The sequence below is a fragment of the Helianthus annuus genome, chromosome 13 (assembly GCF_002127325.2).
Source record: "Helianthus annuus cultivar XRQ/B chromosome 13, HanXRQr2.0-SUNRISE, whole genome shotgun sequence".
Lineage (NCBI taxonomy): Eukaryota > Viridiplantae > Streptophyta > Magnoliopsida > Asterales > Asteraceae > Helianthus > Helianthus annuus.
In genome coordinates this window covers 163,119,483-163,144,754 of record NC_035445.2, presented here as the reverse complement: position 1 = coordinate 163,144,754, position 25,272 = coordinate 163,119,483, and the positions used below count along the sequence as shown (strand labels likewise).

The following is a 25,272-nucleotide window of genomic DNA, read 5'->3' as shown; positions in this document are numbered from 1 at the left end:
ATTGTTTCTTCAGTTCTTGCATTTCAGCGGGTGCCAAACGGTAAGGTGCTTTGGCAATTGGTGCTGTCCCTGGTAGCAGATGGATTCTGAATTCGACTTCTCTGTCTGGCGGTAATCCTGGTAATTCTTCTGGAAAGACATCTGAAAATTGGGATACTACTGGAATATCTTTTAATTCTTTTCCTTTAGTGTTAATGATTATAGAAATCAAATACACTATAGATCCTTTTCTTATATAACTTGCAGTTTTCATCACAGAGATGAATTTAGTGGATCTAAAGGGTTTATCTCCTTTAATTGAGATCTTTTCACCTCTTGGTGATTTTAATTGAATTGTCTTTTGATCACATAAAATATTGGCTTTATTGGCTATTAACCAATCCATTCCTAATACTACATCAAATCCAGCCAGATTCATTGGGTAAAGGTTTGCCATAAATTTTTTATTAAAAATTTCTATTCTTGCTCCCTGCAAGATTTCAGAAATCCTAACAGTTTCTCCATTTGCGGTTTCCACTAGACATTCTTGTGGTAGTTTAGTTAATGATTTATTTAGGAGTTTGCAAAACGAAGTATTAATAAAACTTTGGTTTGCACCAGAGTCAAATAATACTTTAGCAAAAATATCATTAACTAAAAACGTACCAGCAATGACGTCTGGGATCATCTTGGCTTCGTCTGCAGTTAAAACGAATGCTCTAGCATTTCTAGGATTCTTGTTGTTTGCAGCTGGAGTCAACTTTGGGCAGTTTGTCTTGATATGACCTGGTTCCCCACAGTTGAAGCATACCCTGCTATTAGCTTTCTTCCTGCAATCTTCTTCCTTGTGACCTGAGATTTTGCAGAAATTGCAGTATATGGGGCATTTTCCAGTATGCTTCCTTTTGCAATACTTGCAATATGGTGCAGATGTAGAACCTACATTTCTACGGTTGAAATTCTTAGAACGGAGTTCTTGGGTAAGCCTTTGGGATAAATTTCTTTTCTGATCTTCTTCCCTAGTACGGATTAGTTCGTCTGTCAAGGTATTGGCTAGTTCTACGGCTTCTTCTATGGTTTGAGGTCTAGCTGCCTTGACTACATGCCTAATTTCTCCAATTAATCCCCAGATGTAACGGGAGATTAACACTGGTTCAGGTGATGCAAGGGTTGGTACCATCCTAGCATATTCAAAGAATGTGGTAGTGTAACCTTTACTGTCTACCCCGGTCATTCTAAGATTTAGGAACTTATTTGCTATCTGTTCTTTTTCATTGGGAGGGCAGAATTTTCTTTCCACCATGTTCTTGAATTCCTCCCATTCCATGTTATAAACCCTATCACTTCCTCTGGATTGGAGGATAGTGTTCCACCATTCTAGGGCTGCATTTTTAAACAGATTTGAAGTAAACATGATTTTATCTTCTTCAGCACACTTGCTTATTTTCAGAACTGCCTCAGTTTTCTCTATCCAGCGTAAAGCTGCAATGGGTCCTTCATTGCCCGAGAATTCTATTGGTTTGCAGGACCAGAATTCTTTGTAAGAACAACCATGTGGCATGGTTCTTCTTCTTTTGGGAATAGGCGCTTGAAGTACGGGTCCATTGTTCACGCTGTGTTCCGGTTCACTTGGTCGCTTACTACTATGCTTACTTTTATTATTCGCTTCTTGAACTGTTTGAATAATAAATGGCATTGCATCTATAATTCCTTGTGCCACAATATGCTGAACGGCACTATTATCCATTTGGTTTCCATTGTTATTGTTGTCCGGATTCTCATTAACCACGTTATTGTTACTCTGGTTATCGTTATTCAGATTTTCTTGATTTTCCTCGTCGGCCATCTAAATTTTAAACATTTACCAAATATTAATATCACAAATAATATTTGCATATAGCCAATCACATGACACGCACTTTTTAGTCAAAAGCGTCGAGCATTGCGACTTTTACTCTTTTTTTATATAGTATACATCAATACACACCAGTACAGAAATTAAAATTACAGTACCGACTGAAATATAAAGCTACAATACTAATAGTATGCATCCGTAGTTTTTTTTTTTTCTAACACATACACACATATATTATTTTATTATTATTATTATTACTGTTTCTACCATCACCTTCACTGATATGGATTCATCCAAAAATCCATATTACGCCCATCGTATTTCCATACGAGGCGTTCTCCCACCTGTCGCATACGATCACTGCTTTCTAAAATTTCCTCCCCAAAAGTCCTAAGTTTCTGGACATTTTCTACACTCATTGGGGGTGCAGGTTCTAGGACTGGGTTTGGAAGCTGAGGTACGGGTTCCTGATACGGAGGCATAGGGGCCTGGTACGGGTATGGATTCTCTAAAATTTCCCTAACGTATGCATCACTAATGTTGTAGGGATCTTGAGGATCTAACCCTGGATAAGCTCCTAAGTTGGGCATTGGCACATTTTCCTGTATTGGGTTTTGTTGCACGTAGTCCCTAACATCGTCCCACCAGGGGTCGTAATTGTTTGGGTCTAGAGGATCAGGTGCAGGTATCCTAGGTATCTCCTCCGGGTTGAAATCAGGCATTTCTATCTGGTCTTCTACTTCCATGGGTTGGTCAGGATTTTGTGGTTGTGGTGCTAGCATTTGTTCCAGGTTTGGGTCGGCAGCAGTGGTTGCTAAAATATGGATATTAGCGATACCCCTATTGAGCATATCCTGATTATAAGCATCAGTTTCTCTTTTTGCTGCGGCTAACACTCGCTGTTCCTGCAACTTTTTCATTCTTTTCCTACGCTCGTGCGCTCCCCTACTGAACCATCCCCTCTTTTTCTGAGGAAATGGCTCTTCAGACTGAGCCTTAAACACAAAGATCCCTTCTTCTGTGTCAGCAGAATACCCTGAGAGGGCAGGCTGAGAAGAGGAGGTGCCTTCGCTCCTAGGCGAACCAGACAGTTGACGATAAGCGTCAGAAGGTCCTTGGTCACTCATACTGTAAACTAACAAATAGTCAGATAACACATAGCAAGAAATACAATTATACACGTATTTCCATAGTTTATTTCCTAACACTTTGAATTTTGATGTCAGCAGAACACTTCTGTGCTGAATCAGTGGCATAGCTCTGATACCACCTCCTGTCACAACCCCCGATCCCTAGATCCCGGGAACGGGCGGCCGTGAGCCAGTTGCGGTGGTATCACGTTATTAATTTATTTGGCAGCGGAATTTTCATCAGGACCGTAGTTAGGAAATATTTAAATCAGAGTAAACCACCTCGTTTTATAATTTTAAACAAATGGGTAAAACCCAAGTTTTTATTACAAACTGAATTACAGGGATAAATTCCACTTTATTGAAATAAACGCTTTCTTTTATTTAGGTAACTTTTATAGCCACTTTTCCAAGCCTCCAGTGCTCTCCAGCTGGCTTCTATTTGGCTTTCACATTTTGTTACCTGAAACGCGTTTTAAAAAGGTTTTGTCAGTGGAAAATACTGGTGAATGAATCTCAGTTTAATCAAGAATTATTAATTTAACTTAAACAGTATTGAGGGCGATTACAATGTTTCTATCTACCCAATTACTCATTCAGTAGTGTCACGTCTGACTGAGGGTCATATTACACATTGGCTAACTCGTCGTCCAATGGTAACGTTACTCAAATTTTGTATACAAAACCCCAACATACCGGCAGTAATTGTAGAATTACAAAGACTCAATCACTGCTAAATTGCATTGTAAAAAGGTTAAGGTTTTGTAAAACTGTTAACAAAAAGGAGATTACTCACATTGCTATTTTAGGGTTTTCCTTTATGATTTCCTGGTGAATATCTATAATTTACACAAATGCACGTGTGTTAGTATAATAACCCATTTTAACATTAGTAATACCCTCCCCGAGACGGCATTCCAACGACTACGTCGGGCAGAACCACGACAGCCGTTACGGAACCCTAGATCAATCGGGCAGCGTATCTAATACGTCTCCAGGGGTTATAATACTTACATCGTAGCAGAACCTCGCTAATTTAGGGGGTATAATACCCGACTATAATAACTCCCTACAGAAAGTGTGATTTGAGAATCGAAAATTGAACGAGCAGACTGAACTCCCGTTGCCTCCTATTTATAGTTGTGAAATCGGACATCCTCGCGGCCCGAGTGAAGTAAGGCTAGGCCTTACGCGGCCCGCGTCAACAGGCGGTCAAAGCGTAGCTTGTCCGGATCACCTACTAGCTTCGACACGATGATGACACGTGTCGGCTCCGGGTCATGCCACAATTCAGGAGGCTCGCGGCCCGCATGGACTTAACCAAACTTATACGCGGCCCGCCTAAACTTATGGTTTTGGCGAAGTCTGGTTTCACATTCGCGCGGCCCGCATGAGCTTGAGGTGAGGCCCTACGCGGCCCGCCTTAGCTTAACAATTTTTGTTTTTATTTATTTTATATAGTATAATCTATTTTCGGGGCTCGGTTTTCACATACGGGGTACATATAATGACATATTGCTATATTTAAAAATATATTAGGGTGTCGGAATTATTATGATAAATGTCGGTTTTACCGAGGGTTGTTATATACCAACACTATACTACGCTCACGATGGGTGCACTTGCCCATATGTGTGTTTGGTGTTAGTAAAATATCGTGTTTTATAAATTTAAAACTTGATTAACGTGTAAAAAGGGCCGTGTCCGCTGAACACGGGGCCGTGCTACATATTTTTCATAAAAACACCCAGATACAGAGTCTGAACACGGGGTCGTGCTCACTGAACACGCCCCCGTGCTGCACAAAACCAGTCACTTTAATTCAAACGCCCAGATACAGAACCTGAACACGGGCCGTGCTCACTGAACACGGGGCCGTGTCCAGCCTATGTTTCTGTTTTTATTTTTGTTTTCTGGTCTCGAGACTCTTTTGTGGTCTGCTGAGTGATTCTTATGGATCAATACTCAGGAGATTACAACTACACCTATGAGGAGGATGATTATAGGGAAGACTATTGCATCATTTGTGGTGACCCGCTCTCGGTACAATATTGTGACTTATTTCAACCATCCACTTTATACACCTATTATGAGGAGTCGAGGTACGAGCCATCAACTTCATACACATTCTATGAAGACCAAAGGTATGAACCTTCTCCCTCATACTCATATTTTTATGAACCAATGTATGAACCTTCATACTCATACTTTGATGAACCAAGATATGAGCCTCCACCTTCATATGCTTATTATGAGGAATCATGGCGTGAACAACCCACCTCATATGAGTATTATGAAGAATAAAATTACGACCCTTATCCATCATATACTTACAATGAAGAACAATGGTGTGAACAATCTACTTCCTATGAGTATTATGAGGAATAAAGGATCGAACATCCGGATTCAAGCTTTGAGGATCCTGATCCTTACTCTATCACCGATATAGCCGATAGGATAATAGAACACATTAAAACGCGCAAGGGAAGAGGGGTCCCGCGCAAGAGAAGAGTTAACTTGTAATAAAGAAGAGATAGTTGAAAATGTAAAAATGGAAGAACAAATAAGTGAAAAACCAACACATGAGTTAAACAACAAAAAAGGTGAGTCTGACAACGTTAAAATTCAAGAAGAGTCTAATTTTGAAAAAAAAAACTAATCTCTTGTCACCTTCTTTCGAAAATCATTGTTTAGTACCCACTCATGCTAAGTTTTTAAAAGAGTTGAACACTAACACTAAAATTGACGAAACGGTAAGCGTTAACTTAACAAATGATCAAACCTCGCTAATAAAAGAAGACCCGTTTGAAATCAACATTACACCGGTTTCATGTTTTTTTTCAAAACTCCTTTATTAGTAATGTTGCAATTGATAAAGAGACTTGTGTTAATGTAATGCCAAACTACATTTTCGAAAAATTAAGTATTAGTGATTTTTCTCCACTTCAAATACTTATTTTTCTATCCAATCGGAAAGTAATAAAATCAATAGGGGTAGTTGAGGATGTCTTGGTCCAAACAAATCAAATGATAATCCCAACCGACTTTGTCATCCTTGATGAAGCTCCTCTAGTGTTGGGACAGCCTTTTGTAAAAACCCACGAGGCTTTGAAAAACCGGAAGTACAACAATCTATTAGGGGCATTTAAAAAGAGTGTCGATCTTGAGCGCTCAATGAAATATCCATTCGGCAATAATGATCCCCTAATTGAAGATGAAGATGAACCACCCGATACAAGTGAAAAGATTGACCACTTTGTTGAAGAAGGGGTCGCCATAGAACAAACTTTTATGGTTCTTGATAAAAATGAGCAACCAAATAAGGAGTCTCCGAAAGACCCACCTCTTGAGCTCAAAGAACTTCCGAAAGGTTTGGAATATGCTTTTCTAGACAAAGATGGTAAATTACCTGTAATCATTTCATCTAAATTATCTAGCTTAGAAAAAGAAAAATTAATTCCATTTTTGAAAAAAAACAAAAATGCGATCGCTTGGAAGCTTGTAGATATCAAAGGAATAAGTCCTTCCATGTGCACGCACAAAATTTTAATGCATGTTGACTATAAATCGGTAGTACAACCACAACGAAGAGTAAATCAAAATGTCCAAGAAGTGGTTAAAAACGAAGTCATAAAATTACTTGACGCCGGACTCATTTACCCAATTTCTGATAGTCCTTGGGTAAGTCCCGTGCTAGTAGTTCCAAAGAAAGGAGGTATGACGGTAATAACTAACGAGAAAAATGAATTAATACCAACAAGAACCGTCACAGGATGGAGGGTATGTATAGATTATAGACGATTAAATGAAGCAACAAGGAAAGATCACTTCCCTTTACCCTTCATTGATCAAATGTTAGAAAGATTACCCGGGCATAAATTTTGTTGTTTCTTGGATGGTTTTCCAGGTTACTTTCAAATCCCGATAGCACCCGAAGACCAAGAAAATACAACATTTACATGTCCTTATAGAACTTTTGCTTATCGACGCATACCATTTGGTTTATGTAATGCCCCCGCAACCTTCCAACGTTGCATGGTGGCCATCTTCCATAACATGATAGAAAAGACTATGGAAGTCTTCATGAACGACTTTTCTATCTTTAGAGATTCATATGACCAATGCCTCGATAACCTTGAACGAATGCTATCCCGATGTGAGGAAACTAACCTCGCCCTTAATTAGGAAAAATGTCATTTCATGGTAACGGAGGGAATAGTACTCGGTCACAAAATCTCAAGCGAAGGAATGGAGAAACACTGAATTCGTCACCAGTAACGGATTACTGGTTATCACTGCTTGGTTTGGTGTTGCTGTCGTGTTCTGATCGCTTGCCATTGGGTCTAAGTTCACAGATATTACCGAAAGGTCCCACAGATGGCGCCAATGAAGAAACACTGACCTGAACAGTAAACTCCGACTAGGACTTCAACTCTTGGCGATCCGAATAGCTGACTGCAAAACAGAACACCATTAGGACTCGTTACAGGAATGAGGTTATTATTGTAACCACCCTTCGGCGTGAGAATAAGTCTCGGTTTGGGAGTAAGATAATATGTGTAGAGAGAGAAAGAGAGTAAACGAGAGCCTAAAATGCATAACTTTGATGTTTACCTCTATTTATAGTTTACCATTAGGGTTTCCCTTAACTTAGGATGAGCTCCGATAAGTTAGGGATTTGCATGATCTTCCCAAAAGATTAGGGATTCGGTTACATGGTTTATCCATACAGAATAGAAGATTTTAGAATAAACATGTGTAATTATATATTTATAATAAAATAATATGTAATGATCGGGTCGGATTAACCGTCCTGGGTCGTACCTCGTCACCTTGTAACACTTTAAGTCAAATTTTACAAGTATTGCAAAAAAAATAAGGCTAATTACAAAACAGTAAAAACTAAAAATACTTAAGGAGCACGGTGCTTTTCGTACAAGCTCGAATTATGTGAAAGAACTCTTTTGACAATTAAAAATTATACACATTATCACATTTTTAACTACCTATTGTAAATTTTACAGAAAGTTAAGGTTAGATGTTAGCATAATAAATTATGTTAAGGCTGTTCACACGTTATTTGATACTGTCATGATTTAAAAATAGATGTTTACTTAATTAATAAGTATTGATTAATTTATATAATATCAACTAGCTTAGAAACTTATGTATTACACCAGTTAAAAAAAAAAAAAGTTAGATTAACTATTATCTTAATTTATAGGTGTTATAAACCCGTTTATTATATAAGTTGAATATCGAAAAACTGTAAATCATAAACTTCAATATAATCATTATCACACAGTTAAAGAATGAAACATTATTATAGCCCTATACATTCAAAATTTATGAATTTTATCACACTGGTTAAGAAAATATAAACTATAATCTTATAAAAAGTGTAATACCGTTAATAAATATAATAATATTATAGTCTTATCACATGGTTGAATATATATGTATATTGTTATGGATATATCAATTTCATAAATTATAATATTATTAAATTTTCCGTGTGATAATATTAATCGTTTTTTGTTTATAAAAATCAAAATCAATCAATCAATCAATCATATCCAGTAAAATCCCACAAATAGCAAAACTATTTGTAGGGTCTGGGGAGGGTGGGATGTAGGCACACCTTACCTCTACCCCTAGGGATAGAGAGGTTGCTTCCAGAGAGACCCTCGGCTCCAAAACACCCAGGAAAGAAATAAATAGAACATGAGGTGTGTGTGTGTGTATGAAGTTATGTAGTATGAGTTGTGAAAGAGTGCATGGTAAAACAGAACAAGTGTGACAACACGAAACAGCCTATACACCTAGTTACATATCTACGACCATATACTACACCTAAAACACACAATTGTACAAAACATCCTATACACATAGTTACATATGTACGACCATACACTACACCTAGAAACACAATTGTACCTCTCCTAGAAATCCTTAACCTTATCTTACGTCTCCACGAGTTCCTATCATGGACCATGTTCTCAGAGAGGTGCAATCTTTGCAAATCCTGCTTAATTCGCTCATCCCAAGTAATTTTGGGTCTACCTCTACTCCTCCTCCCCTCCACCTCGAGGTTTCAATCACTCTAACTGGTTCTATCGTCTGCCTCCTCTTCACATGCCCAAACCATCTCAATCTTCCCTCCTTTATCTTATCTGATATACTAGCTACTTCTAATCTCTCCCTAAAAACATTATTTCTTATCCGGTCTAACCTTATGTGCCCACACATCCAGCTTAGCATTCTCATCTCTGCTACCTCCATCTTACGTGCCTGTACTTCCTTAATGGCCCAACATTCGATTCCATATAACATAGCAGGTTTAATTGCAACCCTATAAAATTTCCCTTTCAATTTTGTTGGGAATCTCCTATCGCACAATACCCCAGTGGCAGCTCTCCACCTACACCATCCAACCTGGATGCGGTGGGCAACGTTACTATCTATCTCCCCATTCCTCTGGACAAACGATCCTGGATAAAAATCAAAATCATATTTGTAAAAAAACTTGGGATTTTTCGAGTATTTAATATCTAATTTTGGCAAAATAGTGTTATACAAATATAAATAGTGTTATATTTATGCCTATGATTTTTAACATTTGGAGTATTCAACTATGATTTAGTTTTTTGTTTATAAAATCAAAATCATACTTGTAAAAAAAAACCTTGGGTTAATGTCTTCCATTTAATTAACGTCATTGTATTTTTTTTATCCTTGTGGACTAATTATTTTAATTACTTCAAAATATCTATAGACATCTTTGTTATACATTATATGTATTAAAGACTATTTTCATTAAAAATATTTCTAAATAAAATTATGAGATTAAAGGAGAGAATGTCATATGACATTATAAAAATAATGAAACACGTATATTGAAGCTGAGTAATTTTTTTAATATGTTTGAGATAAGGTAATAAGTAATTTTATTTGATATTTTTAAGTTATGTCTAATTACATGTTATTTACTTTTATTACGAGGCATGTTTTGAAATCGGATCGATTGTTGTTTAGCTGTACGCTGGTTGTGCTAACATGGAGAAGCAGACACAATAATAAATAATTTATTAATTGAAGATATAAATTCTAATTTATAATGTACTAACAAGATATAAAGAGTAAATTACGTTTTTTACCCCTGTGGTTATATCACTTTTACTATATTAGCCCAAAATAAGAATTTTTAACATATCTGCCCCTATGGTCTCTATAACTAACCATTTTGGCCCCTAAGTCTAGAGATCATGGGGGCCAAAATGGTTAGTTATAGAGACCATGTGGGCTAAAATGGTTAGACTTAGGGGCCAAAATGGTTAGTTATAGAGACCATGGGGGCAGATATGTTAAAAATTCTTATTTTGGGCTAATATAGTAAAAATGATATAACCATAGGGGCCAAAAACGTAATTTACTCAGATATAAATTATAATGTACTAATTTAAATTGAAAGTACATAGAAGAAAACGAGAAAAATAAAAGGTTAAAAATATTTAGTACTTTGTTATAATTATAGAGTCAAATAAATTATAAGACCTATATTAAATATGAGTGTATAAGGGTATCAGGGGCGTCTTCGGGGAGGGCAAGCGGGGAGGGGTTTCGCCGAATTGGGGGGTGCCGCCGACCTGTCGGTGAGTTAGAGAGAGGGTAAGATGGCGGTAGCGGCTCACCGAAGAGAGAGGGAGGAGAGAGAGAGGGAGTGACCAATCACAACTTTCCTTTTTTTTTTTTTTTTTTTTAAAAAAAAAAAAACAATTCACCTAAGAGGGGAGTGGCGCCATCAAATTGGGGTGTTAGGGAAGTTTAAGAGGGGACTTGACGTGGCACACGGGGATTGGTTTGACGTAAGAGAGGGGACTCACCTATTAGGTGAGCACCCCCTTCACCCTAACTCACAATTATAACGGCTATTACAATTTTTTCTTAACGAAAAAGATTACACTCCTAAATTCCAAAATTACTCCCTATCCAAATGTTTTAAAAACCGATTTAAACCGGCCGTTTGAACCTGTTAAATCGGATGCCGGATGCTTGGCCGACACGAATCATATCGGTAAACTAATAAAACGGCAAAAAAGTTGTATCGCCGGTAAATTGGGTTATACCGGTATACCAGTTCATACCGGGCCAAAGGTCAAAATTTTGAACTTTAAATTTTTCGGTGCCTAGAAAAGGTGATTATTTACCTTCTTAGTTAAACTTTAAAACTTAGCGCCCACAATTGACAATCCACATCGATCAAACTTCTTCCCCATTCAAAGATAGAAAATCATTAGGTTCTTTGAATTATGTTCTTCAACCAATCATCCGAGTTTACCTTCTTTTAACTTTTGTTCAATCGTTCATGTTGTTAATTGTTATAGTGTTTGTTAATTGCTATATAATGGGTATTTAATTATGAACTTTTGGATAACTTTTTGATTATGGATTAAATTTTGAGTTGAAATTATATTTTATTATAGAATGATGTAGTTTTGAATTTTTTTTTTTATTATAGAATGATGTAGTTTTGGATTTTTTTTATTATAGAATGATTTAGTTTTGGATTATTTTTTGAGTTGAAATTATATTTTATGGATTTATAGAGTTAATTAGTTAACACGGTTGAACCGTTCGGTACAACCCGATTCAACCGGTTAAACCATTTCTGAGTCTAACCTAGTACGATTAAAATACCGGTTTTTAAAACATTGCCCTATCCTAAGAATTGAACCTGACTTACTCCACAAGAGGAAAACCCTCTTGATCACTAGGCCACACGCCTAACCGGCAGCTATTACAAATGGTTCTGATTCCTACCCATATAAACAACACCAGTAAGGTGTTCAATTTCTCCAACCTGCCGATACGGTCCAAGTTTTAGAACATTGATCATTGCTTAATTTCTCTTTACTAATAAGGTGTTGGTCCATTGATAAATATAAAACCTTTAAATATCTAGGTTTGAGAGAGAGAGGCATTGAGTTCAAGCTCTCCAGACGACAAGAATTACAAGAAATTTGCCGTTAAAAAGTTAATTTCTCGTCAAAAGAACTTATAAAGTTTAACAGTCCCTGAGGTTTGACTCAAATTGCTAGATCAGTTCAAAATCAAGTTTTGTTGCTAAAACAGTCCCTGAGCCTAGTTTCTGTTGCTATTTCAGTCCAATAAATTAACACCGTTAGAACCTCTGTTAATGAATGGGTAAAACTGCTAAATTCGTCCCTGAGGTTTGATTCAAGTTGCTAGATCAGTCCAAAATCAAGTTTTTTGAATTTGTTAATTATAAACTTATCTAGAAAAATTATATACCTAAATAAGTTTATAATTAACAAATTCAAAAACTTGATTTTGGACTGATCTAGCAACTTGAATCAAACCTCAGGGACGAATTTAGCAGTTTTACCCATTTATTAACTGAGGTTCTAACGGTGTTAATTTATTGGACTGAAATAGCAACAGAAACTAGGTTCAGGGACTGTTTTAGCAACAAAACTTGATTTTGGACTGATCTAGCAATTTGAGTCAAACCTTAGGGATGAATTTAGCAGTTTACTCATTAATTAATTAAAATCAATGTAACATTTTAAACTGTATTCATTAGACTCCACATCACTTAGACGTTTGGTTATCAACATTGTAAATATTTTTTTTGAACGACCAAGTAATTCTTTAAATAGGTTACTGGCGAAATTCACCATATTGGGATACACTCGCCTCCGTACTAGAGAAAACCCTACCAAAATTCACCATATCAGGATACACTCGCCTCCGAGTTAAATGTTTGACTATCTTTTCTTAAATTATTAATGTCATCTTTCATCTCTATATATAATTTGTTTAAATTAATTATGTATTTAAATGTATCCTACATATGTCAAAATTATTATACAAATATTAAATTTATCCTATACATATACAGGGGCGAAGGATAAGGTATATCCGGGGGGACGCCCGACCCCCCAAACTTTTCGATGCGTAATGTTATGAATAGTACTTTCGTATAGGTATATACGTTGCCGCCCCTCGGTTTCGCGAATATTGGGGGGGGGGGGGGCGTGGCTTCGCCAATACATATATACTTGTGTAGATATATTCATATGTAATGATGTTAGGTGTAAGTGTGTAAGTAGAAGTTTCTTTTGAATTCATATCAAATTTCGTAGTATTTTTAGATATATAGTTACAATAAATAAACCTGATTTGAATCGAAAATTTTGTAAACAGATAAAAATGAAAGGATTAATTTATGTAACTTAAATACTTAAAAAAGTGAAGTTGATGTAATTAATGTAGTCATGTAACTTACTCTTATACCCTTATTATATAATTAAATAAAAATAAAAAAGTGAAGAACACTTTTGATTAGTTAGATAGATATTATTATCTTTCTTTTTAGACTAGTCGATGTTGTTTAATATGGAAGAAGGCGTTAAAATATCACGTCACTGTCATGTAGGCATAAAAAATTTAACTAACCCACCCTCTAACCATTATTTTGTGGTTTTATTAAAAAGAAGGTGATTGTTTGGAATGAGGTGGACCACACTGCCTTCCTCCTTTAACGCTCGTTAGGGTAGTCACGAAGGGTTGCTAGCACCCCTCTTTGGCGAGGCTGAGGCGGTGTAAAGCGCGTTATCGGCTGAAGTGGTAAGGGGCGTGAGACCACAACGACTAGTCGATCATATTTTTATTCTTTCATTTGAACCTTCCTCTTAAACAGGCAATTAATATAATTAATAATTTTAGATATATCTTTTGTGATGACGTTATGGTATAACAAATATAGAAACCTTGTATAAATGTAATGTTGTTCATGTCATAGACACCGAGAAATGGTACTAAATACAAACACTTTATTCAAAAAATTGTTTTATAAAAATCTGATATGTGGTTGTATAAACTTACTTACCTATTTTAATGATTACCACACGTTTATTTACGGGATTTTTTGCCAACCCATCCGAAGGGTTCTCATTTCTCATATTGAAAAATCGAATGACTAACACGATACATAAAATCACGTAAACCACATACAAAGGACACATGTCAATATTTCCGTAAATTGTTGAAGCAACTAGAATCTAACACGAGTTACTTGCTCCGAAATGTTATCAAAGTAGAAAAAAACATACAATGTTATAAGTGTTGCTCAAACAAGTCAAGACAAATATGATCTTTCACATCTTGTATAGTAAACTAACTATAAAAATGGATATCAATGAGTCTTTGACACAAAAACCTTTCTTTTGAGCTATTACGCGAACTTATCGTACAGTCAAACATCACTAAACTTTTCTATACTTAAGTGATGAGTTGAGTGAACGTTACGACGGAATTCAATAAGTTGAATTCAATATCAGATTGCGAGCTTACAAAAGGTAATATCTAAAATCGAAAAAAGAGGACAAAAGAAAGCGACATTGATGTAATCAAGGTAGCACTTTGAGTTAAATTTTAAGTAAAAACAAAATGTTGTCCGAGAATCACTGGCGAAGCTTGAGATTTTCGATCGGGGGGCCAAAATGTACACACCAAAAAATTTCTATAAAACGGGGGTCGAAAATGTATATACCCAAAAATTTCTATACGAAAACTACATACTCACCACTACTGAGCGAAAAGTTTGGGGGATCGGCCGTCCCCTCCCACCCCACTATCCTACGCCCTTGCCAAGAATGCCGGAATCATACGGCTCGTTTAGTTAAATTTATCCAAGAAAAGGTTATGTGACTATGAAAATAATGCTACTAAACAATTTAATCTTCTAATAATTACTAAAATAGGTGTTAAAAAATACATAGTTTAAAAAAATAATAACTAAATATATATTTCGAATAAAAATATCTTAAAATGACGTGACAGAGACATACCTTTTTGTTTAACAAAAAAATGCAAAGATTCATATTTCATATGTTGGAACTTAATTTACTTTTAGTTATTACTATTTAATGTAACAACACCAAACAACATCTTGAAGTATGTATTAAAATATTATAATAATAAAAGCCATAAGCTAGTCCTTCTCCTATCAACACATTAAAATATTAAATTAAAATATTATAAATATCTAATGTAAATAACTAGTAGATGCCCCGCCCGCGTTGCGGGGCGATGGTCGAATAATTCTCAATCAATTAAAAAAAGACTACTATAATTTTGCTATGGAAAAAAACGATGATAAGACTGTAATTTTTGGCCCAGGGCAAAACTGTAATTTTTCAGGATTAATGAGGCAGTGTTAGGCAGCTAGAGTTATGCGTCGCCCGCGTTGCGGGGTGCTAAACCGAGTATTTCTTAGGTTAATAATATGTACGCCTTTATGTCAGTTAGTTATACATGCCACCTATAACACGATATAAAAAAAGATACATCAAGTTAACCAATTAAAGAAAAACAGTACCATAGTTATCATAAAAAAAAATAACTAAAACGATGACAAGCGTGTAATTTAGAGTTGGGGGCAAAACAATAATTTGTTCGGACCAATTAGCGAGTGCTAGGCAGCTGTTTGGCATGAATAAAAACAAAATTAAGTCAACAAAGTAAAATAAAACACTATCATGGTTTTGCCAAAGAAAAAAACCATGGCAAGATTGCAATTTTTAGCGGAGGTAAAATCGTAATTTTAAAATGGAGGCAAAATAATATTTTGAACTGAGTGCAAAACCATTTTTTTCTAAATGGGGGCAAAATCGTAATATTTTAGTTGCGGGCAAAATCGCAATTTTTAGCTGGGGGCAAAATCGTAATTTTAAACTGGGAACGAAATCGTAACTTGGCAGGACTCTAGCTGAGGGTAAAACCATAATTTTATTTTGAACTGGAGGCAAAATTGTAATTTTTAACTGAGAGCAAATTCGTAAATTTAAGCAAGTGGCAAAAGGAAAATTTATTTTGAATCGAGGGTGAAATCGTAATTTTACACCTGGGATAAAATTGTAATTTAGCATCACCTATAAATACCTATTATATAGAAAAAAAAAACAAAACAAAAGTCAAAGTGGCCGCCCAAAAGTGGCCAACCACTTGACAATCCTATTCCCCGATTACGTCAGCAACTTGTTTTTGTATATGTTCAAAATGACAGTGTAATGTAATACTATTCATTCTAACATTCTCCACACATAACATTATTCTTTATGTCAAATCTTTATATTCTATAATCTATAATTTATCTTTTTATTTATGATAAACTATATTATTTATTCACATACTCATTATATATTATATATTATATAATTATTAAAAAGTAAATTCAAGTTATTATATTATTTTTAAAACAATATATTTGAGACCATTAAATTAAAATGAGTATAAATTAATTGAACTATACTATAATAAATAAATATAATTTAGGAAGAAAGAGGATAGTGACTACACTAGCTGAATGGAAAGTGTGAACCTATACAATAGTCAACCTAACTCAACCACAGTTAAAAAGTATAACCTCTATTCCACACCCAAAACTCACAAATCCAGATCAAGTTACAACCACCAATACACATAGTACAACTCTACAAACACACTTCTTCTCAACCCAACATTAACCACCATGTATAATATAGTCACCACCTTTAAGTTTTCTCATTTCTTACTTTCTCTCTCCTCTCTCTACTCTCTCTCTCTCTCTTCCATGCAAAAGCTGAAGCAAAAGCCAAAGCTCAATCCCATCATCATCATTGTGCCAATAGAGCCATCCCTGACACATTTCATGATTGCACATATCACCACCCTCCTTGTTTCTCTTTCTCTCTCCTCCTATACATACACATCTTTTGTATGTATATATATATCTAGACATATAGGTCTTGGTGTTGTCTCTGTAAACTGCCCAGTGAATTAAACGTCTGAAACAGCAAAGCGAGATAAAAAGGCAGTGAAAAAACCAAAAATCAATTCGAATCACTCTCATTTGTCCCTCTGCAACTATTTCTAGAGAGAGAAAACGGTTTCTAGAGAGAGAAACAGAAAGTGTGTCTCATGGCGGAAAAAGATGACGGTTTAGGCTTAACTTTGAGCTTGAAATGCTCCGAGACTTATCATCCGCCACCACCGCCGCCTCCTCCTCCGACGGTAACCGCCGCATCCACGCGGTTTCCGTTGAATCTGCTCCCGTCTCCTCCGTTATCCTTCGTTCAACGTCATGTTTCCAGTCATCTGAATCATCAGAACCATCATCAGAAGCTTTCGTTTGTCATCAATCAGCCTGGTATGTACAAGCCTTTGTTGCATGTATGCACACGTTTCGATGCATGTGATACAATAATTCGCTGCACGTAATATGTGTAGAATGTAGATACACACACAGTCACACAGTAGAGACTTATTCAAAAGTTTTACTCAAGTATTTTGTGCTAAATCGTAACCGTTGATCTGAATCCTATACGAGAGATCTGTGGTAAACCGTCCGCCGTTGATATCGGTTCTGGTGACGTTAACGGCAGAACATGACAACGAATAAACCATAGATACACACAGAGTCACATACTAACGCATACATACAGATTCATTCAAATTTTCACGAGTATTTTGTTGCTTTGAGCTTTGAATTTCGATCATAAATGTAGATCTGAATCCGGTAACTAAATCTTAAAATCACGTAATGTGTCTACACATACACACGAGTTCAAGCACACGTTACAGATTCATTAAATAATTTCATTGTTTAAATTTTGAATTTCGATCAGATTTATTCAAAATATTGTCCAACTTTTTTGCTGTTTGAACGTTAACTGTAGATCTGAATCCAGAACCGAGATCTTACCAGCGCGTAATCGACGTAAACCGTCCACCGGCGTCAACATCAACACTAGTGGCGTTAACGGCGGAGCGTGACGATGACGCATTCGTTTCGTCACCGAACAGCACAGTGTCAAGCGTAAGCGGAAAGCGAGTCGAGCGAGAGGACAACGAAGCGGAGAGAGAATCAAGCTCGCACGGTATCAGCGGCGGAGAAGATGAAGACGACGGCGGCGACGCGGCAGCGGCGAGGAAGAAACTCCGGTTGTCAAAGGATCAAGCGGCGGTTCTGGAAGAAACATTCAAAGAGCACAATACTCTTAATCCGGTTAGTGGCAGTTTCGTAATTATTCTTGTTATTTTTAACAATTTTTATAAAGAATACTTATTTATTAATAATTAATAATAATATTAATTATTTTTTGATTTTGTTTAAAATTTATTAGAAGCAAAAACTGGCATTAGCGAAACAGCTGGATCTGAGGCCAAGGCAGGTGGAAGTTTGGTTTCAAAACAGAAGGGCAAGGTAGGAAATAAACTCTATTTTAGAGGGTATTTTGGGAATTATAAACATTTATTGTACAAATGCACAATGCATAGGTTGTGGGTTACTTGTCTTGACATGGGTGGTACTATATTTAATGCATATAGTACTACTAATCTTTACCTTTTCTATTAATACTGTAGCATTCTGAGAAAGTGTAGCTCGTGCATTAACAGTTTGTACATAGAAAACCTAAAAGTTTCTGAAATTTATTGTTGTACTGTAAATTTTGAAATCTGATTTTGGGTACCGGTATTAATGCACGAGGTACAAGTGGGTAGAATTTGACCATAATAAGTACCTTGGTACTTTCACAACATGGGGGGTTTGGAGTACAATGCATGCATCATTAGTTGTACATTTGGCTGAGCATTTTTGGTTGGTTTTGCCTTTCACAGTTTGTAGCCAATAAGGGATATAAAATGTCATTCATTATGATGCCCTTATTAGTCCTAGACCAACTAGAATTGACATAAAGTCAACTCATTTAGTACCAATGTGTTTATATTTTCAAGAAAATTAGTGTGCACACCATCCAAATTTGATTTTTTGATCAGTTTTAAATAACTTGCATGCTTGTGGGGCAAAATGGTCTTTTAAATTTTTTATTATTTCTACAAATTTATGGAAATTTTATAAATTTCACTTTAAAAATGTTACTATGTTTGTTAATTTGGAAATTTTATCAATTCATATGATTCATATGATTATATTAATTGTTTGGGATCTTGCAGGACGAAGTTGAAGCAAACGGAGGTCGACTGCGAGTATCTAAAGCGTTGTTGCGATACGCTAACCGAAGAAAACCGACGGTTGCAAAAGGAGGTCAATGAGCTTAGAGCTTTGAAACTGTCTCCACAGTTTTACATGAACATGAACCCTCCAACCACCTTGACCATGTGCCCACAATGTGAGCGTGTAGCCGTGTCATCGTCTTCTGCGGCCGCCACATCTTCCACCGTTGGTTCAACTGGCCTTCCCAAACCACTATCGATGCCGTCCAACCACCAAAAACAGAACAACCTCTTCCTACCCAGAGCCTCCATCATCCCCCATCGGCCGGTTGATGCGCACCACCCTCGGTGGTAAATTTACCAATTTACCCTTGGGAATAAGGGCAAAAGGGTAAAAACAGAGGACATGTCAAATGGGATGGGGAATGATTTTGCTGGATTAAAGTGAGATTTGATGTAGGAATGAGAGGGGGACAATGTGGGAATTGGTTTTCTATTTGTCTTGGTGTTCTTGTTTTTTTTGGTTTTAATTTATTTGGATTTTGATGGGTTGCTTTTAGAATCTAAAGCTTAGTCATGAATCATGATGCCTATATTGTGTCTTCCCCCATGCTATTTGGATGTGGGACCACACAATTTGAGGATAACATGATTGGTCTGTATATATTTGCTAGTATTAAAATATGTTTGTGTTGTTTATGCACCTACCCATCTCAATCTCATCATTCCTTCATTTCCTAATCTTAGCCATTTTTGTTTAGTTAAAAACATCTATAGTAATCATGGTATGCAATATGTGTTTTGGTTGATCCTTTATGTCAAAACCGGGCCGATAGACCGCTTTTAGTTTGGTCTATAAGTAGACCAAACTTGTTCGAACGTCTATAATTAACTTATAAAATTGTAAAAGTTACTTTTTTTTCCATAAACTTAGGGGGTGTTTAGGATTGCTTATTTTAGTGACTTATTAGTTTTTTGAATTTTTGAAAAGATAAAATATGTTTGACATGAAATTCTTATGTCAGGGAAAAAATCAATAAATCACTCTATTATAACTTATTATCTTTTTGTGACTTATTAACTTTTTCAAAAATTATAAATTGTTTTAAAAAGCTAAGCCAAACATGACCTTAAACATGATATGTTAGTTGGACAGATTATTTGAAATGTGATATTATTATTAAGATTTAAGAGAAAAAAAAGTAGTTTACACATGTTCCTAGGCACCAATTTCATTGAAGACATTTAATGGAATATATGTGACCGACTTACATTCATGTGGGGTGCATCTTCCCCACTCAACATCAACGTTCAACAATAGTAAGTTAGAAAGCAACTAATCATTCCTAGACATATTGGACTCTACAGTCTTTATACCATGAATGGATATTGAATGCATAACACACACACATTGTGTGATAAACTTTACCAACTTATTTAATGCTTCAAAGAATCTCCTGATCTCGGGTGATCCTTTGAAACTCATGACTTAGTGGCATGGTAGTTGCGTAGCGTAAAAAAAGTTGTGGGTTCAAATTCTTATATGTGCAAATTAATAGACCGTTAGGAGTAAAAATATTATTGTTAAAAACTCGAGTTCCTTTGAAGCATCAAAGGGGATTTATGGAATGATTTCTTCAAAGGTTTCTCGAACACAGATTACTCACTAGGGTATTGGCTTCTTGATGAATAGATACAAAATTGTATTTTGCTCTGATAATATGTAAACAACGGTCTTGGACTCTAAAATTTAAGTAGTATGTATCATACAATCTAACAAAAAACATTTTCATAACTTAGGGTTCCATTATGTGGGAAGGTAGGGAAAAGGCAGTGATGGACCTACTGCCATGGTTGGGCCCATAAAATTATTTTATAGCGTAGAGAAAAATCCTGATCGTATCCCTTAAAAATATCATAAAACCCTCCGATCGCACCCTAAAGAAACAAATCCTGAGTCTGCCACTACAGAGCGGGTTCATTTTAATTGGTCTGGACTCATTCTACGCTCTAAAAGCAAAACTTGAGCTCGGCTCGTGATACATTTTTATATGGGTTGTGCACTTATCCTTGTTAAATCACAAACGTACAGGAACACACTAGATGGTTGATGCGGTATAATTGAATTGAAGTATGTGCTTGCTACGAGTTTGAATCTTTGATTTTGAATGCATCGTGCTTGTTACGGGTTTGAAGTACCGATTACGTTATGAAGTTTTAAAGCTTCACTTTTGGTCTTTATTTGATATAGATATATGTCGAATTTGGTAGTGGGGGTTCAGTGTGCCTTGTGATGATAGTGGTGGTGGGCGGCGGTGAATAACTGGTGAACTAGTGAGTAGTGGCGGATCTTGCCCGCTGAACGTGCCAGGGCCGAAAGACACGGGCACTAAAATAAGCCTAGGCAAGCCCGGGCCAAACATAGTATATATAAAAAATTTCGATCGAAATGCGGAAAATTAGTACTACGGCCGAAAAACTTGCCCGGCCACGACCCTTCTAAGAACCGCCCCTGCTAGTGAGTGGTGGTCATCGAGTATTGAAACGTGTGTCGTGTTTGACCCTCCACCTTAACGAGGGAGCCGCGTTGGCCCACGAGCATCCTTGAGTCTTCCATTGTAGAAACTATTACATGATAATTTTGAAGGCGTTACCTTTGATACACAGAGTTACAATTTTTTTTTAACAAATTTATGCATTTTAGTACAACTTACCATACATATACACACAAACAAATACTCGTATGAAACCAAATTGATGGGCTAACATGTCATGTTATACAAATCAATATTAAAGCAAATGCCCTATCAAGGCTGGCCTGAGAATTTGTGTACCTTTTCGAACTCGAAAAAATGTGCCTTTAGGCCTTAACGCATTTGGGTATTGGGCTCATAAAGGTTTAAACCTAATGTCAGCGGGATAATAACTAATCTAAACCATAAAAATAGTTTTGTAAGTGGGGCCTATATTGGTGTTTGTATACCCTATTAATTTTTTTTTTTTACATATACATATTAGATTTTTTTTAAATAATGTGCCCTTTGAGATATCGAGGCCGATGGTCCTCCCCGCCCACCCTCAGGACCGGCCATGTGTCCTATAATATTAATAAAAGCAATCGCTCAATCTCCAAATGGTGATCCAATCGATATATTGAAGTTATTTTGTTACATCAACAAAGTCATACTCTCTAAGGTTCCAACTCTTCACGTTGTTATGAGAACCTTTCATGCAGAAAAGAAAACAAAAGTACATTGTCACGATCATACAAGCAAGGATTTAGTTGTGTCCCACATAGAAGTACCTCAAATAATGAATAGGTGAAAGTGTACATTGTACATGTACCATGCTTTGGAGGTTTGGGTCCATGTATGGCTAGTATGTTTAGCATTTCGATTAGCCATTTTATTCCATGGACTTCGAATAAACCCCCCGCTTGCGGTATGCGTACATAATGTATATGTGTGTGGGCCCTGGGGGGAGGAGTGAAAGTGCACTAATTTTAATGTTATTTTATTAATTTAGTGAAAATAACGTTAAAAAGCAAGGGGCGGTTAATTATGCATCATGTGGTGGTGTTGATAGCCGAAAGACAAGGGGGTACATGCACTAATCGGCTTTTGTCCCAATTGCTGAGTGTTATGTGCCTTGTGTCCAAGGCTTGATACAAAACTACTATTGAGCCAGGAATCTCACTGGAAGCAGCCTCTCTATTCTTACGGGGTAGAGGTAAGGATGTCTACATCTTACCCTCCTCATACCTCATTTTAGCTTTGCTATTGGTGGGATTTACAGAAGATGATGATTAGCCATTTTAGGGCTTTATTTTACTTCTACGGTGTTTTAGTGTTTGTTGAGCTTTGGTGTTTTGGAATGTCATATTATCTCACGTTTAAGCCCATAATTAGTGTGTTGGGCTTTGGTGTTTTGGAATGCGTATTATCTCATGGCTGGGCTCTATTATCTCGTGTATAAGCCCATAATCAGTATTTGTTGGGCTTTGGTGTTTTGGTATGCCCTAAGAACCCAAAGGACTTGCTCTATACTTAATAGTCTATATTTTCTTGGCAAATGTCATAAAAAACAATATATTTTCTGTTTTTTTCTCATAAAAGTCCTTATTTTTTTTCACTTATAAAACCAACATACATTCTTTTTTGTTTCATAAAAGTCATTCCACTTTCTTTTACACATCAAAAGCTAACATACTTTCTTTTTTTTTGTCTCATGTAAGTCTCTAAATAAACATACAAAATGGTATGTATGAATCTAAAATCGTTAAAAGTATAACATAATTTGTCAAATGATGTTTTCTTGATTTCATCCGATTATAATTAAGAGATTTTTTTTTGTTAAAGTTTAATATTTTAAGAGACTTGTATGATACAATAGTAGAAAGTATGCTGTTTTTTTGTGTATAAAAAGTGGTTAGGGAATTTTTTTGAGACAAAAAAGAAAGTATGTTGGTTTTTTATGTGTAAAAAAAGTAGAGGGACTTTTATGAAATAAAAAAAATTATGTTGGTTTTTTAAGTGAAAAAAAAGTGGAAGGAATTTTACGAGGAAAAAAAAAACAGAAAATATGTTGGTTTTTTATGGCATTTGCCCATATTCTTTTTTATTTAATTTATATACTTTTCATGTTTTATATAAAAATAACTATCTATGTAGCTATTCTTTGTAGTTTTGAATTCAGGATTTGTTGGTGCCACATAATTACTTCCACGATGTCGTGACAAAAGTGAAATCGAAATGTCAAACATAAAAGGTCTAAAAGGGTAACATAGGCACAAAGTCAAAGCTTTCTTACAAGAAAGAAGGTAGGCCATGGCACGTAAATGGACCTTTATGAGCTTCTAAAATATCTTTTAGACCATGACCAATGTCTTAGTTGGTCCTATACATGTGACCCGCTATAAGAAAAAGAATTGTAATGGTATATTTGCTTACAAGAAAGAAAGAAAGAAAGAAAGAAAGAAAGAAAGAAAGAAAGAACCCTTCATTTGATCAATACATGTTTACTTGGCTACATTTTAATATGAAAACTTCTTTAAAAAAAATCACATCTTGAAAAGAAAAATAGAGAAAGTACAAGAGGAATTCTGTTCATTCATCAGTATCATAATCATTTTATACACATACGAGTTGTAACTGATATTCAATCATAAAGTGGAGAATGATTATGCATTTGTGATAATGATTTATAACACTCCCTTTAGACATATTACCACTCATTATACATATTAACAACATACTTTAGGATGGGGCTAAATAACTACTTTGGGACCTAGAAAATAAACTTATCTCATTGGATTAGTTATACTGTCTCATTAACTGATACTACAGAATCAATGAGTACGTTGTGTATATTACTCTCCCTGAGTTTTACATATATCTTTTGGTCCGTGGAATCCTATCTTCAGTGACAATGGTTTGACTTGATCTTTGATGTAGTCTTCTTGCTTTGAGTGATTCAGGTTGCACTGTTTTCAATTAATACAGTTAGGCTTCTTTTGATTGAGCTTGCATCGTCTTCAAATAGTACAGTTGGGCTTCTTTTGATCGACTTCAGTCCATACCCTTATTGAACATGTTGAAACTATTGACTTCCTTAAGTTAATCTGATCTGGATTGAGATTCAGCTCTATGGGAGTTTAATAGAAATCCTTCACAACCGTAACCTAATAGTTGGGCTCCATATATTCTAATGAACAATATCATGTCTCGAATCCCATATCATTTAATACACTTTATAAGTATGCCTCACTAAAAACCTTGCGAGGAAAACCCAATTGATGAAACAGTGGTTAACCAAGGGAGGTTAATTCACTGGTCTCATCAAGTAGGGTAAATCCCTTCTTTCCGATGATCGGTGGCTGGATCGTCCACCTGATCTGTCTCCTGCACAAGGAAACACACCGTGACTCGTAACAAGGATGATGGGGTGGGGGGTGCTCCTTGTTACCACTCTCCAGCGTGAGAATCAGTAAATTTCTTGAGAGGAAAGTGTGTGATAGTAGTATGAGTTAGAGAGTTTGATAAGCGATACCTCAAACCTGGTCCGGGATGGGTATTTATAGCCGAGGAGTGAAGGAGGGTAATGGAGTGGCTAGACTGACAACGCGTAGCCCCTTGCAGGTGTGTCAGGCTTGTTGGTCACGGAGGTGACGCCACGTCCCACTGTTGCTGTCAGTTTGTGTGCCAGTGCTGCTTACGTGTGGGCTGACAGGCGACCGTCATTGGTGCCACTTGCTGTTAAGGTGTCAGTCCCACTTGTTCTGTGGATAGG

The 25,272-nt window shown here is 36.2% G+C and overlaps 1 protein-coding gene across 1 annotated transcript; it reads left to right on the top strand.

The window, feature by feature from the left end:
* Positions 1 to 16,578: 16,578 nt before the first annotated feature.
* LOC110900129 (homeobox-leucine zipper protein HAT3) lies at positions 16,579 to 19,706 on the top strand. The gene is made up of 4 exons (XM_022147030.2): positions 16,579 to 17,176; positions 17,706 to 18,034; positions 18,153 to 18,232; positions 18,985 to 19,706. Exons 1-4 carry the CDS (start codon positions 16,948 to 16,950, stop codon positions 19,337 to 19,339), a joined length of 993 nt encoding a protein of 330 aa, XP_022002722.1. The 5' UTR covers positions 16,579 to 16,947; the 3' UTR covers positions 19,340 to 19,706.
* The last annotated feature ends 5,566 nt before the right edge of the window (positions 19,707 to 25,272 follow it).